The sequence below is a fragment of the Cyphellophora attinorum genome (assembly GCF_001299255.1).
Source record: "Cyphellophora attinorum strain CBS 131958 chromosome Unknown Contig17, whole genome shotgun sequence".
NCBI classification, from domain to species: Eukaryota; Fungi; Ascomycota; class Eurotiomycetes; order Chaetothyriales; family Cyphellophoraceae; genus Cyphellophora; species Cyphellophora attinorum.
Window position 1 is genome coordinate 511628 of NW_017253245.1, and position 16138 is coordinate 527765.

Genomic DNA, 16138 nt, shown 5'->3' on the forward strand with positions numbered 1-16138 from the left:
TGATGAACAACGTCCGGATCTCTGTGAATGCGACTCGACGGCAGGCTCGGTCGTTGAAACTCCTACAGTGCTGGCTTGGGCCTCAACGTAGTGAAAACTTGGCATCGGTTACGTGCGGAAAAGCAGAACGCCTGTGCCCCACGAGCCCCGCTCCTCGTGCGCTCTCGTTCACGAGAACACGCTGTCTCTACTTGGCTTCATCTGTACCTAGGCTGCGAAATGGCAAAAAGCAAAAACTATATCGACCACGATGCGATTCGAACGCACAATCTTTGGTGCCGAAAACCAACGCCTTAGCCATTAGGCCACGCCTGTGTTCGAGTTAGAATTGGTGTTCCAAGTCTCAAAGTGAAAGGTAGCACATACGGCCTGTTCGAAGTGTGTGCCTTTCGACACACAATCAGAGCAAAGTTTGGTTCAAACAAAATTATAGAGCTAGAAAATTTCAAGGCGGCATAAGCTGCCAGCAGCGCTTGCGAAGGCCACGTTCGGCGACAGAAAATAGGCGTTGTCCGCTTCAGAGCGGCGCTTAATTTAGCTTTATTCACTGCTGATGGGAAACACGGCTTGACGTCTGACTGACCGACCCAACGATGATTTTCATGCGAATTTCTTTAATACCGGTATTCACCTAGGTACATTGCTGGCCGACCTCGTCAGCACGAGCTACATCTCAGGCGATTTCATCACCTCGAGCACGTGCACTTGGGGCTTTTGCCACCCATGCTGGTCATGTGCCCTTCGCAGCCTCAAGCAACACATCCACAACCGCGTCCTTCTGACTAACCCACATGAAATGGTCCCCATTCTCCAGCACCACCTTCTTCACCTCAAACCCACCTTTGATAGCCTCGTCCACCTTCTCGTGCTGCCACGCCGCGTCGACCGCCAGATCCTTCTCCCCAATCACAAACGTGCTCGGAACGTGCTTCCAGCCCTGCTAAGTCAACTTGTCGTGGAAGCTCGGCAGACTTTGCGCTGCACTCATCCCTCCATACTTGACCTGCTCCTCGAGAGTTGCCTGAGAGCACAGCACGGGTCCGGCGATCTCGGCGGGCATGGGATCGAGGTAGTTTCCAGGGATGGTCGTGGGCATGGGCTGCTTGCCCTCGACCATTTGGGAGACGGTGGTGTTGAGTTCGAAGGGGAGGCTGGCGAAGTAGACTAGATGGATCAGCTTGCCCGTATTATCAGCGGTGGCGGAGGAGTCGATAAGGCCTTTGGCTGCTTCGGTGATGACGAAGCCGCCGTAGCTGCTGCCGGCAAGGACGACATTGCTGCCGGACTTGGTGTGCTGGGTAACGACGCTGCGGACGTGCTCGGCGTCGTCGAGGGCGCCGGCGGGCTTGTCTTCTTTGCGGCCCAGAGATGGTAGGTGGGCGATCTCGATCTCATGGTTGTGTGAGCGGAGGCTGTCGGCGAGGGCATCGAAGACGGAGGGGAGATTGAAGGCCCCTGGTACGAGCACGAAGACTGTTGATTTGGCCATGTTGCGTATAGAGTAATTGCAGAGAAAGACTGAAGCGTTGTTGTCACGGAATCGTACAGTCAAATTATCAAGCATGAAGCCCTACCTTTATACTTCTGGTTCCTGGAGAATCGACGCTCTTTCTTCCGTTGGCAACACAGGGGTCGTCGCCGTATGCAATACTGCCGGTCTCCATCTGGGACAATAGTGCGCGTTAAATGGACACGCAAGTATGCGCCGCAGTCAAATGTGCTTCGTGCACACGCCATCTGCCGAAGGCGACCAGGAACGAGTGTTGCAAACCTCGTATGTACATCGTCCAAATCTGGGGCGAATACTCAGATTACCCATACAGGCAGTTCATGTTAATTTTGGCTCCTGATCGCCCAGGCTCTTCTGCACCGTGCCTCCAATACTACCCTCTGCCGTAAATTGTTTGCCAATAGCTGTCCAAGTTCGATCAGCAAAGAGACTCACTTCGGTAGAGGACTGCCTCACCGCCATCTTGGCTCAATGGCCCACCGATTGCTTCACCTACAGATCCGAGAGCGCCATCCGCTGCAGCAGATTGATCAGCACCGTTAGTGTGAGTGTCGTAAAATATGCAGTACCTTGGAACTGCTTGCCGATCGCGCCTTTCTTATCAAAAAGGGAGTGCTCAGCACTCTTGCCAGCAGCTTGCTGCGCCGCATCAGTAGGCTTGTCTGCCACGTTATTGTCTGCCATGATGGTGTTGAGTAGATCGATGTGCTCGCAGGCGAATGCCTGATGATGACGTTCGAGCAGAAAGAACAGATCTGAACGTCGATGCTAGTAAGAAGATGCACGACTTACCCGCCAAATTCTGACCCCTGTCGTTGATGTCATCCGTGCCGAGCTGTGGCCAATGCGTGCCCTACTCGCTGTCCCTGCCGCCTATTACTCTCATTGCCCTTTCAACTCTTGCATTGCTGCAATAGCTTCATGAGCAACCCGAACTCACGAGTCAGATCCCTCTGGGCGGCACTCACGTCGAGATCAGCGTGTCGGTCCACCTTTTCCATAGGATCAAAAAGCATGAGTCGCGTATAGCGTTCAGGGGGAGATGAAGCAGTTCTACGGGGAAATCTTGTGCTTCCAGAGCTGGTCATGAATGAAAACAATGCGACGCGTTCTCTGGGTGCAGATGCAGGTACCCGCCCATGATTGAGAACTCGACTAGAGTGCAGCGCCTGCCTCTTTGCGCTTGCCATCATGGCATCAAACGACGGCAGGAGCGACTTGGTAGAAGGACACTGATGCAAGTATCACAGTTGAAGTGTTGATGCAGCATGAGTGATGCATCAATTGCAAAATTTTGGATGCCACTTGGAAGCTCTTTGATGCAGCTCGAGCACTGCTTGGATGACAACCACTACCTGCATACCTTTATTGGACAATCTTACGGATAGCTTCTTATTATGATTTCAGTACGCACGCCTGTCAATGACTGTCATGATGGACGAACACACGCCAACGTCAACTGCCAGTCACGTACGGGCCTCTCAAGTTGAGAACGCTTTCCCAACACCACCTCGAGGTGTGACTCCTGATGCTTCGTTTCGTATCAACGGCCGTTCGTCTCCAGCTCCAGCGAAACTGTTGAACATGCAACGAGCCCAGTCTACTCCTCCGGAGTTGACCAACGACAATGCATTTCGCCATGTCTCATATGGTACATCGAGCGACCTACCAGATGCGGCATCACTGGAGCAGTCTTGGTCAAGAGCACATCTGTCGAAGAAAAGGAGCCAGTACTACAGCGATGCATTTGCATACCGAGAGCCACAAAACAGTGCGCGCGAACGTGTGGTACGAGACTCGATGATCATAGCTGAAGTCAAGCTTAATTGCTGCGTAAGTATTGAACGCCAGCCATGACTGTAGCTAACACTGTGCAGCTCGATTCGGAGCAGGAGTTCTTGATCGATCTCTCATTTCGAGTTTCTGAGATCTACCACCGACCCGAAGCATCAGTCATGGTACTAGTCGCCACAGATATACCCATGGTGATTGGAGGGAGCTCAGAACCGGCGTATACGATGAGTATCACAGCACTCTCCCCGGAGATTGCACCCACGAAGAACAAGCGCAGTGCACATCTTTTGCAACAATTTATGCAGGAGTCGTTAAGTATCAGTCCCAAGAGAGGCATCGTGCGCTACGACGCGGTCCCTGAGTCGAATTTGGCAACCAACGGTATGACAGCACTTCAGGAGATGGAGAATATGGGGCGAGAGTCACATGACGGCGCCAGCGCTTTCCGTACGCTGAGTCGCACCAAGAGCCGAACCAAGAGGTCCAGCATGCAGAATACCATGGACAGTGGACGGGCTCTGCCCTCGGACTTGCGCAGCACGACACCCTCCGTCAGACCCGGATCGGTGTTTGAGACGTCTGCATCGAAGCTGTTGAACTCAACTGAGATGAGTAAGCGAAAGATGAGGCCGAGAAGGAGTATATTCGACATCTTCAGAAAGAGGAGCATGGATGCACTCAAAGAGTAGAAGGCCGTCGAACACGAGGGGACCCACCGAAGCAGGTTGGAGGTAAGACGTATAACTTTGGCTAGTACACATATCTTGGAAACGACCATCAGGACCGTTGCTTGCATATTTGAGTATACAAAATCATCAGCAGAACATAGCTTCGAATCCGAGCATGCTCAATTTGCCGCCCTCAAACACCCTGCACCCCGAACGAGCCTCGCAGTCCAGCGCCAATCATTTTTTGCAGTACGGGCGGGCCGCCCAGCTGGCTTGATACAGGAAATCGATGGTCTGAACAGATAGAGCGCTCTCCACTCTTGACAGTTCTGTCTGGCTTTGCGGGCGGCACTTTTGTAAGGTGAGCATAAAGGACAATCACCGGAGTCATCTGGGCCTGAGAGTCCGCCGTGGCTGGTACGGGATGCCTCCGCTCCACCCGTCCTTCCGCTCAGTGCTTGGCGCAGCCGAAAAAGGCAGGACTGTTCCTGCTTGAGGACTTCTATCGGTTCGGCGATGAACGATCCCGTGATCTCGAAGGTCAGAGGAGTCACTCGGGAGTCAGCTGAGAAGTATAATTCCCACTAGGAGCCAGCTCAGCTCGAACAGTCACAATAACTGAGCTTGGCTCCAGGTGAAGACCCGCTTGTCGGCGGAAAGGTGCAGTGACTGCTGAGGGGACTCGACAAATCCACAGCAAATCAAGTGCCAGCCAATCATGATGCTCGCACAACAGCGGCAATGCCTATTGATGGGTGTACCATTGATTGATGATTTCTTGGACACTGGGTAAGGTCCTCCCGGTCAAGGTTTCAATGGTCAAGGTAATCATGGCGAAGGTACTCATTGAAGTGTATACTCTGCTCGAATACATGCCCGCCTCAACACTTGCTCAACCATCCACAAACTCACAAAGACCGCTCAACGCAACACAAATCAACACAACACCTCATCGTTGGCCCAACCATGGCTTACGCAGTATCGATTCCCAGAGCTGTCATCCGGCAACCGTCACCCCCAACACGAAGGACCCCGGGTGTGGAGAGACGCATCGCCAAAAAAGCCTGGAAGCAGCAGTTCACTACACCCAGGTCGGTACTACTGCGCAACAAGCTCAAGTATCTGATGGGGAAGATGGAGTTTGACAAAGCTCTCAGCTGCCTAGAGAGAGGACGCGAGTCTGACGAAGATGCCAGCGACCTTGCTGGCCCTGAGCTTGGCCTTTGCGTCACTTCCAAAACGGAAAGTGATGATTCGAGTTTCTCCAACGATTGCCAGGTCGCTCTCTCTTCAATTGACAAGAAGCTTGCCTTTCGCTTCAGACCCGCTCAAAGTCCAAAGCTCATCCTTCGGTGCAACAAACCTCAATCACCAAAGCTCATCCTTCGCCTGAACGCCGTACGACCCTTAAAGCTCACCCTTCGCTTGAATGCCACCCGACCCCAAAGGCTCATCCTTCGTTGCAACAGACCTCAACCTCCAAAGCTCATCATTCGCTTTAGCGCCGCCCAGCCTCAACGGCTTAACTCTCAACGTAACGACCTTGATCATCAGAGGCTCACACTTCGCTTCACGCAAGAGCAATGGCTCCGAGCAATGGCAAATTCGTCATTGACGCAGTAACGGGCGATGTGGTTGAAGAAGTGCCTAACGGCGGTGTACTTGTTCGTAAGTGCGATGGAAGCCCCCATCTGATCACTGCTTTCTGACCACAATCCCTCAGATGCTTGCAATTGTATTGGAAATTGGGGAGCTGGAGTTGCCTTGCACCTAAAGAAGCATTTCCCGGAGGCGTATAAGCTTCAGTATGAGTATTGTCAAGAACGGACACACGAAGAACTCATGGGGAGCTGTCTTGTTATCTTGCCACAAGATGAGGATAGCAAGGCGATTGGAAAGGAGGTATACATTGCGTGTCTGTTCACGAGCCACGGGTATGGGAGGAAGAACTCCAAAACGAAGAATCCAGGACTGTCAAAGAAGGCGGACGTTCTCACTGCAACGAAGACAGCGCTTGAGGACTTGCGAAAGCAGCTTGATCAGCTACACAGCAAAGGCGAAAGCGACAGAGTGCTTGAGATCACGTCTGTCAAATTCAATGCAGGGTCGTTCAAGGTACCCTGGGAGGAAACACAATTACAGATTGAGGAGGCCTTCAAGGACTACGGCGGTACTTGGATCGTCGTCAGTCCAAAGTGAGCACGACACGCCATCATTTCAGCAGACAAACTAGCGAATCCTATGCATGTGTGATCCAGAGAAGCGGATTGTTCAATGCAGCGAATATAGCATTTTAGCGACTCTTTGTGGAGAGTTCTTCACAATTATATTCAACATCATGTCTGCTCACCGTGACTTTATCCGACGATTTCTCATCTGAATTACTGCGCATCTTCATCGCTCATCTTCCGTCACGCGCTTCCACCATGCTCGCCGATGTACGTGCTCCTATCGCACCCCATTCCTGTCGAGCCAGCCTGGACGCCTTCTGGACGTCTGTCAATGCGTGTCCGATAAGGAATAGCGTAGAAAGCTTTCTCCACCGCATCAATGGCGGTCAACCTGGACGCTTTTGTCCTTAATCAGCTATCTCACAGACAGCCATGCTTTGCGCAGCGGTCGTAGTTGCCTCATCCCAGCAGACGACGAACGTGTTGCCCAGGCCTTGAAGTCGCGATCGCCCTGGAGGTAGATTCGCCAGTCAAGACGATCGATGCTTCCGTGATATTCATGAGGGCTTGTGCGATGCACAGGACTTCTGCATTCGAGAAACTGCGATCTTGTCACACTGAATTGTCGTGGTCATCATAGGTTCTTCGAGACTCACCAGGAGATCGTCCTAGTGCTCGTATTACCCGTGTCAGACGGTTCAAGGGATAGGGACCAAGATACTACAATGCTGATCACTCTATTCAATCATGAACTCACCGCCAATCCTGGTTTATCCACAGCCACCAAGACCAAATTCAACAGGTACTTTAGCTCTGAGCGCGGTTGGTCGACTACCACCAGCAGGACGGCAGGCTGATCCGTTAACTGCGCAGACGGCCCTGCCGGAGTGGCCCAGCGACGATGTCGATGCTCCTTCTTGTGCTGGTCATCAGCAGCGACCACTCCTCCCAAGCGAAGGTCTCGTTTCAGTCAGCAAAGGCACTTCTGAGAGCCGAAGCTTGGAGCAACGGTACCACAAACCGAGGAGGATAGGCCAACTGACCAAGGAGCAGCGGACTAAGGCTCGAGATGTGCGGAGAAAAGGGGCTTGTGTCCGTTGCCGAGTGCTCAAGAAGCCGTGCACCGGCAACACCCCATGCGATGTGTGCGTAAAGTTGATCAATAGTCGGTTTTGGACGCAGCCCTGCCGTCGAGACAGGCTTCACGAGCACTGTGCGATAGAGGCAGCGGTGCTTAAGCGTGCGGCACTAGAGCTGGCGCTGGAGGATGACTACGAAACGTCCACAGTTCGCCATAGCGGACACGTTCAGGTCTCCCTCGGACGAATCGCTACGCCTGTGAACATACACGTGGCATGGATTGGAGAGGGATGCCAGGCTCGTCTCGTTATGATGCGTCACGGCAAGCATGGAGGGGCTAGTGGCATAGAGGACGACATGTTCGATCGCTACATTCGAGAGGAGCGTTCTCAGCTACTGGAGCTGGAGCAGTCGTCAATGATGCGGAAGACAATTCGTCTCTGCCTGAAGCTGGCCGAGCGACACGGCGATGACTTGCTATCGCTAGCACTGCAACGCTGGCTAGCTTCAATGCTCCTCGTGGACAAAAGCATTACACTCGACATCTTGTCAGCGAAACACTCCGACGCTGATAATCAGCTCGGTACAGATCTTTCTCTGGCGTTGACATCGTCTCTACGAGCTCAGGTCACTCGAATCCTGGCGAACGTTGTCACATCAAGGAGTAAAGAGCTGCTGAGAAAGCTAGAATTGCGCATTTACTCGGCTAAGAAATTCGTCTTTGAGACCTACCTGGTGACGTTGCTCATGCTGAGCGTTGCAGAACGTCTGGTCTGGTGGTGTAGGAGCGTCGGAGAGATGCCGCTGGTGTGCAGTGAGGATGATACTCAGGAGTTGCTTGCCGGTGGCGAAGCTCTTGCCGAGCTGACAGACATGATGATCAAGATCCGAGGAGTCGTTCCGGTACTGGTGCCTGGGCCTGAGGGTGTTCTCACAACGACGTCGGAGTCAAGTGAAGATGTGAAGCTATGGTTGAATGAGATCGGTCTGACCAGAGAGAGCCTGGAGACTATGATGGACAGGCCGTATCTCGTAGATGATCACACTTCTATGGATGGCCGATTTTGGGCGAGATCACTGTATGCCAACATAAGGACAGGTTTGACATGAGATGACGACTGATCTTGATGTCGGAACAGAGTGTACATTCACCCTTCGAGAGAGGAGACAATATTCTTATAGACTGATGCCGACCATCCCCTCCTGTGATTCGCGCAGCGGCGAGACAAAGTCGATTCCAGCAGGCCCACAGCTTGCTAGGAGGGCCGTGAGTGCCTGTCCCCTTGCTACGTGCGATTTTGGCAGCGTCTCGCTAGCACTAAATTTCGTGACGTGCTCGTATCATCGGCATCAGGCTCATCGTCGGTCCTGTGCATTGTGGCTTCGCGACGGGAATTCGCCCACCATCAACCTTCCGGCATCATGGCCCGAATGACAGGGGTAGCAAAGTGGCGTGCGGGCGTTCTTGTCTGGGCAGTGGTCAGGTGGGAGAATTCCAGCGCCTCCAGGTTTCTGTCGTTAAGTATTCTGGAGAAGGATAAGCCCCACGTGGGGCAGGAGCAAGCGGACAATGAATCAAAGAGGAAGACCTCGGAGTGTTGACTTTCTCAAAAGCTTTGACTGGATCAATAGTGAAGCTGTAAAGGTGCAGCTCTAGCGAACAGCAGTAACTCCAAATTGGAAGCATTCGTACACCAACATGATCATGAGCACAAAGGAGAGCCGGCGGGTGGTGATAGTCACAGGTGGCGCTTCAGGCATTGGCCTGGGCATGGTGAACTACTTTGGTAGCAAAGGTGACCACGTTGCTGTCTTTGACATCCACGCTGAGGCACCCGCCGGCCTGCTCGACGAACTCACCACAACCCACACAAAAGCCAACTTCTCGTACTACCAATGTGACGTCTCAGACTGGGATTCCGTCTCATCAGCCTTCAAAGGCCTTTATACCACCTGTGGGCACATCGACGTTGTGATGGGCAACGCCGGAATCTCACGCGAAGAGTCACTCATTCCCACCACCATTCCAACCATTTCAGAACCATTCGAGCCCACGAAACCAAAGCTACGCACCATGGACGTCAACATGACCGGCGCTCTGTACACCACGAAACTCGCCATCCATTATCTCCTTCTCAACACACCCTCTCCCACCACAGGCTCACGCGGCAGCATCGTCCTTACCGCCTCCAACGCCGGCATCTACGCCTTCCCAGTCGCGCCACTCTACGCTGCATGCAAAGCCGCTCTGGTGAACCTCACTCGCTCCCTAGGGCCCGCACTACTCCCGCACCACATCCAGATCAACGCATTAGCGCCCGCGGTGCTAGAAACCAACATCGCACCATCAAAGGATCTGTTCCAGGGCATGAAGATGACCCCGATGAGCACGCTGGTCATGGCGGTGGACGGGCTGGTGGAGGATGTGAAGCGTACGGCGCAGATTGTGGAGGTGCATGGGGACAAGGCTACGGTGAGAGAGGTGTATGGTTATGTGGATGAGGATAGTGAGTTCAATTTGAAGAGGTTTTGGACTTTGGGGTATGCTTAGGGAGACAGTTGTGTTGATATTTCTTGGTCGAATAGCAATTGGTGATTCAAGAATGGGCTCACCTTCGTGACCAAGGAGCTGGCATGGCGTTGCAACTGCGGCTCCATCGAGTCTCCTGATTCCTTACTTGTCAGTCAGATTGCTAGGCATCGGGCCCAGTTCGAAAAGCTATGGCCGACAGCGAAGACGACATAGACACCCTGTGCCCTTATGCAGTGCTCACTGTTCCTGGCAGGTTCAACCTCGCTCTTGCAGTAGTGTCGAGGCTTGAGGGTACACTGTTGGCTGCGATTGAGCTCCAAGACATCCCTGTTGATTGCGAGCAGCGGGATCATGGGTCTGCCGGAGTGAAGTTGAGTGCAGACAGGTTAAAAAGTCATTACCTCAAGCCCTACTTCAGCCATGATCATGTGACTGTTCCGCGCTGTAGCCTATGCTCTCGAGTGTGGCGAGAAGTCAGATATACCTTACCTTTGAACATGCCTGCGTCGTCTCGAGCACAGTTACACCGGAAGGTTCTTCGTCTGGCTTACGTTTACTAATCACTGATGGCGCAGATTGAACTTGTACCTAGGTACCTGTCGGCCGACGACCACAGCATTGAAGCGCACGAACATCCAATGAAGTTAATGCTTCGCCAAAATTATCGCGATCTTTGGTGCACCGTGGCTGTCCGTAGTCGGCGAGACGGACACATTGACTTTGGCTTTGCACACACGGCACTTCGTACCGGCAGTGCCGATCTGGCATAGGACTATGGTAGCCGGTGATCCGAGGTATGAAACGGCGAGGTTCGCATTGACCTTTGTCTTGGATTGAGAGTATGATCAAAGCCGCATCCAAAGCTTTGGATAATTGATGAAGCACGCCTGCACCTAGGTACATAGGTGCTCAGGCCTGTAGTCAGTCCGCCCCTTGTTCATTCGCTGAGAACACATCTTATGTCAATAGCCGTAGATCGACAGTGGAACTTCCCGCCAAACCTATAGCATGGTTTGAGCCTTGCGATCAATACTCGTAAGTCGTTGAGGCACACACAACGTCCAGGTGATGCATAATGAATGATTGTGTCAGCCGCTCATGACCTGTAGGTGTACCTGGAACCTCAGACATTATGGTTGCACTGACTGCAATGATCGGAGTTGGGATGCAGAACAGGACATGTTCAAGCCTCACCGGAATTCCGACGCGTCAAAACTTGCCAGGAATCGGTATTTGGCGATGTCAAGAACAGGTGTGGCTGCATTATTGCTGGGCATCAATCTTTCTTCAAACTCGGATTGCATTGCATCATTTTGTAAACAGTGCATAGAACGCAGCTCCAGGATGACATATGTGGCAGGCCTTTGTCAGTATGGTTAGATGACATGCATCAATCTACAGATTAATGCTGGTAGAGATCGATCGACCTACCTCTTCTACCTAGGTACGGCCCCAGCACGTGGACAATTTGGAAAGTTAGCCTGCTAGAGGCAAAGACTGGAGTGTTTCGAGGTTCCACAACTCCATGAGGCTGATTATTGCTTGTAGTCTTGTCTGGGATCCAAACGAGTTTCCTCGAAGGCGTCATCCTCCGAGGAGAAAGACGATGGTGCGTCGGTGTCACAGCCGGATGTATCACACACTAGCTGCGAAGTACGTTATTGCAGATGCTGTAATTCATGCAGACGTGCGTTCAACGTCTTTCTCGGCGACGTGTCATTTGCCGAGTCGTAGCAGGCCCGGCAACCGTTGAGATGACCTGACTTCTGATCCACGCGCCACATTTGGTGAGTTTGCCCGGACGGAGCTCGAGGTGGTCTTGGAGGAAGCCCTGGAGAATTAGCTTTGGCTTCAGCTGGCAAGTCGCGGCAAGGCTATTCACAAGGCTACCAATTTAGAGCAATCAGAATCGACCCGAAAATGCGCGCATTCTTGGGAGTGCTGATACGGCACCGCTTCCGCCGGTATCTGAAGATGGTACCACAAACTCTGCCCTGCGAGTCTGCACATGCAAGCGTGTAGAGAACGATACCTGGGTATCATCGCCCACCTCACGCAATGTACAGTATGGTCCAGAAATCCTGGACCCCGAACCGGGTGGTCGGAAACATCACATTCTCTCACCATTTGACAAATCGTCTGCAGGGTAAGAAAAAATGTGCCTGCGTAAACGGCCGCGTGAGGGTGTGCCGAGCATGAGACCATGCTTGGAAAACACGAACCACACATGGTGCCGCTGCAGTGTACCTGCCCTGTACAGCTCGCGTCGTTGGGTTATGCGAGCAATCGTTTCATCCACCGCTTCATGTGGCGTACATCTGAGCCCATTTCGGTGACAAGGGCGGGGAGGCATCCCCGTTCCAGGGCACTGCGTTCTCGCCAAGAATTGAGAACTACCACACAATTCGCTGCCCTTCATTCATGGTTCGTCGGCAGGCGGGTGTCTTCAGAGATGATCAGCAGCCTTTTCTCCAAGTGGCCCCGGCAATCTCTCGGCTGTACGCCTCTGAACTGGGGGCATTATGAAATTGTGAAGACCCGAGATTGACTATCGCCACTGAACAGATTTGTTAGCCAATAGAGGTGGATACTAAATGACCATCTTGCCTTACAAACAGGGCTGGAGGTTCTAGACTTCTTCCGTTGTGGCGATCTACTGTGGATGGAGCAAAGGAGCCTTGACTGCTTACGCTTCGGGTCCACGGACTGAAAATCCTCTCTGTTGCTAGTGATCTCGAGAGAAGGGGATGTAACCGCGAGGCAAAGCTAGTAGGATGGAGATCCCTAGCACGGGCCTCCTCAAAGTTACGTATCAGCCAACCGCCGGCTGTTTGGCTCAGTCGAGCTGTTGACGTACCACTGACCGATGTACCTTCCGATTCTACCTCACTCACAGACTCGCCAACACACCCAACTGCGTGAGAAGTTGTGTCCGGCTGCCTTCAAAGCAGCAGGATGTCCTTAGACTACCGAATATCGAGGTTCGGGATCTAGTCGTTTGGGATACTTCACTACAACGAGGATGCCTTCTCAGCAGCCGAAACAAGAGGGCTCTTCGCCAGGCCACGACATATTGAGTTCGACAAACAACGAGGTCTCTGCACGGCGGCTGAAGAAGCGCGAGATCGATCGAAAATGTCAACGACAGGCCAGAGAGCGCACGCGGTCCCGAATAGCCTATCTGGAGAGCCTAGTCGAGAACTTGCAACAACCTGATGGCGACGAGAGAAGCGCATCTTTGTTGAAGCGGTTGTCCGAGGTAGAGAAGGAGCGAGACGTTCTGGCACATACATTGAAAGGCGTGCAGAAGGCTGTCTACGGCTTGGAAGGTGCGACCGACAAGTACGGCAAGAATGACGTTTCCGAAGTCGACATGAATGCTATTGACTTTGGTCCAGCCAGTCTGGTAAGAAATAGCAGTCTCACTGACACCGGTTCGCCAACTTCGCCCGTGCTACCAGAAGCTGAAGTCATGGCTTCAGACGGGCAACGCTCCAGCCAACAAGCGTCCCGCCAGCTTTCAATTTCTGCAAAATCCGAAACACCTGCCGCTAAGCCTAGCGTTGACCTGCCCGTAAAGATACAGAACGATGCCTGCGATTCTTGCCGCGATCCAACAAGCACATCTAGTTCGAGAGGCAGCTTCTGGAGATACGCCAACGTCACTTTGATGGAGAACTATCGACGCATCAGTCCCATCATGCCCGAAGAGGATGCGCTCGATGAGGACATTCCTGTCCGCGTAGTGCTTGGCTCGTGGGATGAGGTGGCTTCGCAGATTGAGCTACCAGCGTCATGGAAGATCATGCGCCGCATAGACGAACACATGTTCACGAAGACAGAACCAAAAGAGCGTCTTGCGACAATGTACATGCTGCACACCATGCTGCAATATCACCGCGACCCGACCGCCGAACGAAGAGCTAAGCTGCCGCCCTGGTATCTGCAGCGACCCTCCCAATCCAAACCACATGCGTATGCGATCAACTACTTTGTGTGGCCTGGTGTGCGTGAGCGTTTTGTTCACGAGCAGCATAAGTACTGTGGCAATCTCTTTGCACAGATGTTCCAAACTTGCCTTCAGATTCTCTGGCCTTACGACTTCCGAGATTGTTTCATGCAGAACTGGGAGACCGGCGCATATGAGTTCTCTCCCAATTTCCGCACCGCCATCCATGATATTTCGAAATGGACGATGCGGCCGGAATTCTTCAGACCTTTCCCTGATCTGAGATGCGATATTCCATCCGCCTGGACCAGTCCTACGTCGACATCGAACGCATTCCAAATGCAGCTCGCGGGGCACAGTGATACGGGAAGGAGCATACGCCAGATGCACGCATCCTTGCAACAGCAGGCGCAGCAGATCCAGCAGATAAGTCGGACGAACAGCGACAAAGTCGCTAATGGCCTCGGAAGTGGCAGCCACGACGTGAACTCCGTGCCCGCAATGAGTATGGCTGAAGCATGGCTCCCGGGCACTGCTATGGTTGGCTGGAACGACAACAGTGCCTATTCGCAAGCCTTTATGGATCACACCCTGCAGCCTCAGTGGACGACTTGAGCATCGGAAAAACCTCGAATAACAATAATAATAATGATGAAGACGACAGCGCACGCGTGAGAGTTGCGCATGCTCGAGTGCCTGGTGCCGAGGCCACAGTTCGACCATTGGCCAGCGTCATGGCTTCCCTCTCCGTCTGTTAGGGTCTGGTCCATCGTGAACCTACATTTGGCCTGCGGATGGATGCTGCTTCCATCCGTTTCGACGGCACAGATCGAACCGTGAACGTGGATTTTCATCCCAGAGTTCACACTTGAGTCAAATCGACAGGTTCACATGAGAACACCAATCGGGTTGGTGTTTTACTGAAGGCACAGAGCTTCTGCGTCGTGGACTATGCCAATCACATCTCATCCATGACCTTCAGCAAGCCACCGAGGCGAAGGGTGGGTCTCGCAGCGACCGCGATAAATACGAAACTCGTTTCGGTGAATTCGCAACTAAGGTCCATGAAACCCCGTCGTCGAGCGGTCGAGGCGGTGCTGCTCAAACAATCGCCAGAGGACGCGCCGAAGCCCGACGGCCTAGCACATCGTGTAGCTCGTTCGAGAGCATGAATTGGGTTGGATGTCCGGCGACAACGGTGTGTACTGTTGGCACGTTGAGTCGATCGGGAGCGCAACAGGAGCGGTTGCAGCAGAGGCTGGGAAATGAGCTATGGTGAAGATCGCAGGAGATGAAGGCGAAAGACACAGCGATGCTGAACATTGTCGAGATGAGAGTCGACACCTTTTGGACCCGGCCGAGTGCAACAGATGTGTTTAGAATGGTTTCCCCAAAGGTCGGACCACTTGCTAATCGGTCCCACGAGCAACTTCGCTGCTGAAGTACCATTGGCGCCGCGTGGGAACGTCGTCAATGCCTTGTTAAAGATCTCCATGGAGGTCGGATCCGAAGGCAACTGCTAAGCCGTGAGTAACGCTCTAGCGCTCAGGAATACTTAATGAACATTGCATGCCAATTCCAGCAAAACAGCAACACGCCCAGTTTCATTGGGCAATGCAACTGCCATACACGCATCTTCCGCCATATACGTGCCTACTTTCCGCTCCTGGAAACCTCGCCTGTAATATGCCGTGTCTTGGTCAAACATTGGTCATCAGTCCTTTTGCATGGCTCTGATGACCTAAGTCATGTCGCGCCCAAGACATCAGGCGCGCAGATCACTCTGCATGCATGAATCCCGCCTCGCTACGGAACGTTTGCCCAGCATCTCTCCTGCTTACTAATTCTCCCATGCTGTAAGATCGCCACATGTCTCTGTCACGGACCAGTCATGCTCGAACAGCTACTGTCTTTGGGGGTTTGGGGTGAGCTGATGACTTGCTGTGCCTGAGGCAAAGATTCGGCAAGTTGGCCTCCGTCGCCACAGCTTGCCCGATTAAGGCAACCCCTATGGTGGCCAAGGTTCTTGGGTGCTAAACGGCGCTGTTTGATTGGCTGCGGGACGACTTCGATGCATTTCGTAGAAGCATTTTGATCCTACGGTGCGCGCGGCATTGAATTGTAGTTCGTGTAGAAGGACAACATGGACTTTGAGAAGATCTTCGAGGCAGTGTTGTGGTTGCTGGTTAAGCCCACCTACCGCTTAGGTACTTAGTAGCGCCTGGGTCTGGGCAGTCAGACATCAACCAAGACCTCCATCTGCAGAGCGACAGCGCAGAGAGCTATGGACGCATCCGCTGCAGTCGTGAGCCAGACTGCAAGACTGCGCCTCTTCCGTCTGCGGACCGCGCGCCGAGTAGATGACTATCGTTGGCTTTAGTTGTATGATTGGCGCATGGGCCATATGCGTTCGCTGTATGAGAAGCCTGACAG

At 53.0% G+C, this 16138-nt stretch overlaps 6 protein-coding genes across 6 annotated transcripts; 5 read left to right on the forward strand and 1 right to left on the reverse strand.

Annotated features, from left to right (window-relative positions):
• Positions 1–730: 730 nt before the first annotated feature.
• On the reverse strand, positions 731–1489 carry AB675_5912 (uncharacterized protein; the record flags this gene model as incomplete). Its single annotated transcript, XM_018146162.1, has 2 exons — positions 731–937; positions 1004–1489. The coding sequence occupies 2 exons, from the start codon at positions 1487–1489 to the stop codon at positions 731–733; spliced, it is 693 nt and encodes a 230-aa protein (XP_017998737.1).
• A 1455-nt stretch (positions 1490–2944) lies between these two features.
• Positions 2945–3993, forward strand: AB675_5914 (uncharacterized protein; the record flags this gene model as incomplete). Its single annotated transcript, XM_018146163.1, has 2 exons — positions 2945–3343; positions 3388–3993. 2 exons carry the CDS (start codon positions 2945–2947, stop codon positions 3991–3993), a joined length of 1005 nt encoding a protein of 334 aa, XP_017998792.1.
• A 1562-nt stretch (positions 3994–5555) lies between these two features.
• On the forward strand, positions 5556–6171 carry AB675_5915 (ADP-ribose 1''-phosphate phosphatase; the record flags this gene model as incomplete). Its single annotated transcript, XM_018146164.1, has 2 exons — positions 5556–5640; positions 5696–6171. 2 exons carry the CDS (start codon positions 5556–5558, stop codon positions 6169–6171), a joined length of 561 nt encoding a protein of 186 aa, XP_017998703.1.
• Positions 6172–6890: 719 nt separating this feature from the next.
• Positions 6891–8333, forward strand: AB675_5916 (uncharacterized protein; the record flags this gene model as incomplete). Its single annotated transcript, XM_018146165.1, has 1 exon — positions 6891–8333. The coding sequence occupies one exon, from the start codon at positions 6891–6893 to the stop codon at positions 8331–8333; it is 1443 nt and encodes a 480-aa protein (XP_017998851.1).
• A 589-nt stretch (positions 8334–8922) lies between these two features.
• AB675_5917 (3-oxoacyl-[acyl-carrier-protein] FabG) lies at positions 8923–9774 on the forward strand (the record flags this gene model as incomplete). Its single annotated transcript, XM_018146166.1, has 1 exon — positions 8923–9774. One exon carries the CDS (start codon positions 8923–8925, stop codon positions 9772–9774), a length of 852 nt encoding a protein of 283 aa, XP_017998762.1.
• A 3004-nt stretch (positions 9775–12778) lies between these two features.
• AB675_5918 (uncharacterized protein) lies at positions 12779–14320 on the forward strand (the record flags this gene model as incomplete). Its single annotated transcript, XM_018146167.1, has 1 exon — positions 12779–14320. The coding sequence occupies one exon, from the start codon at positions 12779–12781 to the stop codon at positions 14318–14320; it is 1542 nt and encodes a 513-aa protein (XP_017998876.1).
• Positions 14321–16138: the final 1818 nt, after the last annotated feature.